General features: G+C 35.8%; 1 protein-coding gene across 1 annotated transcript; it reads right to left on the reverse strand.

Annotated features, from left to right (window-relative positions):
* Positions 1-4,329: 4,329 nt before the first annotated feature.
* On the reverse strand, positions 4,330-4,692 carry LOC137728109 (protein VAPYRIN-like). The gene has a single exon (XM_068466991.1). The coding sequence runs from the start codon at positions 4,690-4,692 to the stop codon at positions 4,330-4,332; it is 363 nt and encodes a 120-aa protein (XP_068323092.1).
* Between the last annotated feature and the right edge of the window lie 209 nt (positions 4,693-4,901).

The raw sequence follows: 4,901 nt of genomic DNA on the forward strand, positions 1-4,901 counted from the left end.
CCAAGTGTCCTTTTTCTCACACACTCATCTTTCTCTTGGCACTCTTTCTTTCTCTTATACTCCATTTTCTCTACTCATTGTGCACACACGGTGCACCAATTTTCCGAGCACCACCATCCAAATAAAGAGCACCACGAGCTCAGAACACCCGAACTCACCTTGAAATTCTTTTCGGATCATCAGGATCGAATCTCAGTCGGACAGTGACCTTTATGGCTATTTTTTGGCCAATTCACGGCGAGTTAGCATTGAGAAAGGTACCATTCTTTTAGTCTCATCGAGAGGTATGATTTTCGTTTTTGAATCACCCAACTTTGTTGAGTATGGAAGAAGTTATAACCATTTGAATTTTCTCCAATTTTCAGCGACCTCCGTGCTTTTGCAGGCATTTTCTGGCCATCTCTGACCACTTTTTGAACTCCAAAGAGGTATAATCTTGTTCTACTCTTCTCTGGCTTCGTTTTGATATATTATGGATTGATTTTGGTTAAGAAATGAGAGAGTTATAGCCATTTGAAAATTCTCTAGAAATCCAGCTAATAAGCCCAGTTTTGGTGGGTTTTCAGTGAAAAAAAAAGGTTAGATTCTGACAATGTTCCCGGCTACCAGCGATGGCTCCAGCGATCGGAGTAGTGAGGAAGAAGAAGAAATATTCTTGGAATATTCCTTATGTTGACTTTTTTGGGTTTTCGTCGGGACCTCTCCTAGGCTAATTTTGATGTCCCGGGTCTATTTTTGATATCTATTCAGTAAAATTCCAAAGTTTTAACGTAGTTGACCGTCTCGGCGGCTCGGTTGATTTTTTAGGGTTTACCGTTGACTTTTTACGAAAATTGCCTAGGACCCTTCTTAGCATATTTCGACGCCCTGATTCCAAATCCGCACTCCGTTTTCCCAAATTTAATTGTTTTAGTTGAGTTTTACTGACGGGACCTAATATTATGCTTAGGTGTGATTACTATCGGAGACTCCGGCTTTCCTAGTTCGAACGACTACGACCTTGCAAGTATTCATGAGTGGGTCTTTTCTTTTATATAGTATGTATATTTGTTTAGTTTTCACATATATATATATATATATATATATTTAATAATGAATTTTATACGTGATTGCCATAATTAAATTAACGGTTATAAGGAAATGTCGTATTGTTAGGAAATTATGAATAATCTTATAAGATGCATAGGTAAGCGGATTGTGGGGGATGCCTTAATTATATTTACGGCTAGGAATAGTATTATATTGACTAGAATTGTTGAATTATTGTGTCATGATCATATTTACGTTATCTGCTCATCGTGTGCTACATTGGTGTTAGTACTCGCCCAGGCCAGGGCCAGTCTTCACGTGTATTTTCACATCGCACCGTACGCTCACTTTGGATACATTGTAGATGCCAGTCATGTCCTAGATTACTATAGCAATTAGGACAGTCTTCACATGATTGTAATACTAGAGCGTAAATCAATATTACACCCAGTCCTGTTCATGTCAGAATGCCTCTGCATGAACTCGTGTGTCAACATATGTCGATGAGCACCTATTCGTTTAGGTGAGTTATTGTGGTTGTCGCACGCTATGGTTTATTTATGAAATATTGTGAAGTTTTGCACTTTTGAGATGTTACTGTTTACGATAAGTATTATAATTCTATATGTAGTATGCTATGTTTTGTAAACTACACTTATTTTACGGCGAGGGGTTGTTATGTTTTAAAAAAGTTTTTACAAAGTTTTATTTTTAGGCCCACTCACCCTTGTTTTTCTCCTCTCTGGGTTTTAGACGCAGAGCTTTTGTGTCAACAAGGAATCTTGGCAAAAGTTGGTATAGTAGAGTACCTGCGATGGTATAATTCTCATTCTACTTTACTATACTTTACTTATGCTCTGACATCAAGTGTAAAATGGGTTCATTCCCACTCACAAGCGCACTCTTACATTTAGGCACTTTATGGCTTCGTCACCCTTCTAGTGTCGGCCAACACAGCTCGATTCGGAGTCCAGGTGGACATTCCGGGTTGGGGTGTGTTAATGGAGAGAGACAATTTTTTTTATTTATTTCATAGAAGGACAAAACTTATCTATGTGACATGTGATGTCATAGTTGTTTTTTTTTTTTTAAATTCTTTGCATTTACAACTTTACCCCTCTATGTTTGGAGATGGATTTCTATCTCCTTATTTATCTTTCCTCTTTTTTTTCTTCAGTATTCTCTCATTTTCTCTCTTCTCATTCCTCTTCCTTTCTCTTGCCTACTTCTCCATACTTCTCTCTCACCTAACTTCTTTTTTCGTATTGTTCCCTAGATTTATGAGTTTTATTTATTTTTTATTTTTTATGAGAACCATTAAGATTTTTTATTTTTGGTTTTTTTATTGTAGTATTTTTTTTTTTTTAGTTTTGATGATTTGGATGCAAGAATTTTGAAACTGATCTGACAGAAATGCTGGAGTTTTGCAACTGATCTTGCATAAGTGCATGAGTTTTGGAAACGATCTTGCAGAAATGCTTGAATTTTGAAACATATATTGCATAAGTGTAGGAATTTTGAAATCGATCTTGCAGAAGTGCAGGAATTTAGAAATTGATCTTGCAAAATGACGTAAAACTATGAAACTTATCTTGCAGAAGTGCATGGATTGTAAAACGGATTTTGCATAAATTAGTTTTTACGGATCTGAAATCAATTTGAAGTTTTTAGGGTAATTACACAAAACCACCTCAACTATAGGTCGCACCACAATCTCATACCTCATGTTTTAAACATTGCAATCTCACACATCTTCTTACGAATTCGTTGCAATGTTAGGCATTTGTTAAATTTTCTGTCAATTTGATTGTTAAATGATGACGTGGCAAGTGCGAGGCCCACTCTTCAGATTAAAAATTAATAAATTAATAATCATTTATATTACTTAAACCCATGTAATCTCTTTTTACACCCAACTTAAATTTTAAATGTTAATTGTCTATTTTACCCTATTGCATAATTACTATTAAGTACAAAATGAAGTTAATAATAAAACTCAAATTTATCAATAAACCCAAACACTATAATTAAACCCTACGATCACTCTTTGTTTATCCTACATTTATTCCGGCTAAAACCCTAATAGCTCTCATAGAGAAAAACAAGTTTTTTCATTGATGGATGGTGATTTTGAAGTTTTGAATCCTCCAACCAAGGTACGACTCAATTTATGAATTTTTTGTTTGTTTGATTTCAATTTTTTGGAGTTTAGAAGATGAGTATTTTGGATGGCGTAAGGTACGAAGAGATTTACTACATCAACTACGTCAAATTCCTTCTCTTTTTTTAGGAGTGTTTTGTAGGGAACGACAGGTATGCAAAGATTGAGCAAGCACATGATTATTTTGAAGATGGTTTTGCACCAGAGTATAGTTGGTTGACCATGCCAGATATAGGGCATATTATTGCTACATGTTATAACGTGGTTTTGATACACTTGAGCATGACACAATGCATTACGTTTCTTCCATACTCTCTAGAGTCATCATCTCAATCAAGTCATACTGACATACGTGAGGTTGCCATTGGTTATCTAACTGAAGATCATCATTTTATCCAGGTATAAGATATGTTTTTCTTTTTACATATATATTTATTTTATCTTATTTGATAACTCTAAATTGATTAATGACTTTGTGTATTGTAGGTACATTTGTGTGAAGATCACCCTATGCCACCAGTTTCTACCTTCGGCACAAAAAGAGTCAAACAAGCAGTGATATTAAAGTGAAAAACTTGTACTCAAAATACTAGGGGCGTGTGGATCAATTTAAGCAACTTCGAGGGCTAGAGAATGTAGTCACTAATGATATCGTGGATCTTGAAGATGATTAAAATATTGAAGCATTTCTCGACACCCATGGACCTCAATTTGTGTATCAATGCACGAAACTTACCGCTCAAGACCCCTTGAGAATGAGCTGGTAAATGATGATATTTTCTTGCCGGCTTTTAAGATTCGTAGCCGAACAATTATAATATGTATTAGGGATTTAAACAAGCAATATATACTGCAAAATTTCGTTCACGAATATCTCATTCCTTACAATGTCGTATGTTGTAGATCAAGTGACAAACGTACAATACAATACATCAACTTATTAGCATATATAAGGAATTACAATCAATTTTGATACACATCAAGTTTGTTTTAATATATGTATTTAGGTGTTTTAATTTTGAATGAACATATTACGTACGAATGAGTCAACAACTTCTTCCGCATATACTTTCAGTCAAAAATAGCATCATTGTGAGCTCAAAATACCAATGCACCAATATTAGCTCCAGCTTTACTAGCTAAACAACAGCTAATGACATCGAACGATTGAAGCTCCCACGAAGAGCTCTAGCTCGACTTGATTTCTTCTTCTTCATTCCTCCTTTGATGACCTCCTTCTCTAGTCCCATAGATATTTTCCTAAATGAAACTAAGGCATGGGTCAAGATATGTGCCATATTACTATTGTCTTTTGCTACACCTCTATGAATAAGTATCCTAGTAATCCCAACGTAGTGCAAAGACTCAGCAATCTGCAGTGCAGTCACACCTTTGTTAGTTCGAGCTTTAGCATCAGCTATTTTCTTGACTAACATCTCAATCACATCTGGATCTCGACTCCGCTGCACAGTGGTGTATCCATCCTCATCTTTAGCATCCATATCCACACCCTTTTCAAGCAGCATTCGAATGATTATCTTCCCTTTGAAACATGCTCTATGGAGATTAGTCCACCCATGTAGGTCTCTTCCATTGATTGTCGCACCTGTCTCAAGCAGCCTTACAACTGTTCTTACCTCTCTCTTCCTTGCCACGATACACAAGTTATCACCAAACAATAATGTTTTCGAACAAACCCAATTTGATTACT

This window comes from Pyrus communis, chromosome 3 (assembly GCF_963583255.1).
Source record: "Pyrus communis chromosome 3, drPyrComm1.1, whole genome shotgun sequence".
Classification (NCBI taxonomy): Eukaryota; Viridiplantae; Streptophyta; class Magnoliopsida; order Rosales; family Rosaceae; genus Pyrus; species Pyrus communis.

Coding starts and splice junctions, on each gene's coding strand:
- LOC137728109 (XM_068466991.1), bottom strand. CDS start 4,692: ATGGATGCTAAAGATGAGGATGGATACACCACTGTGCAGCGGAGTCGA.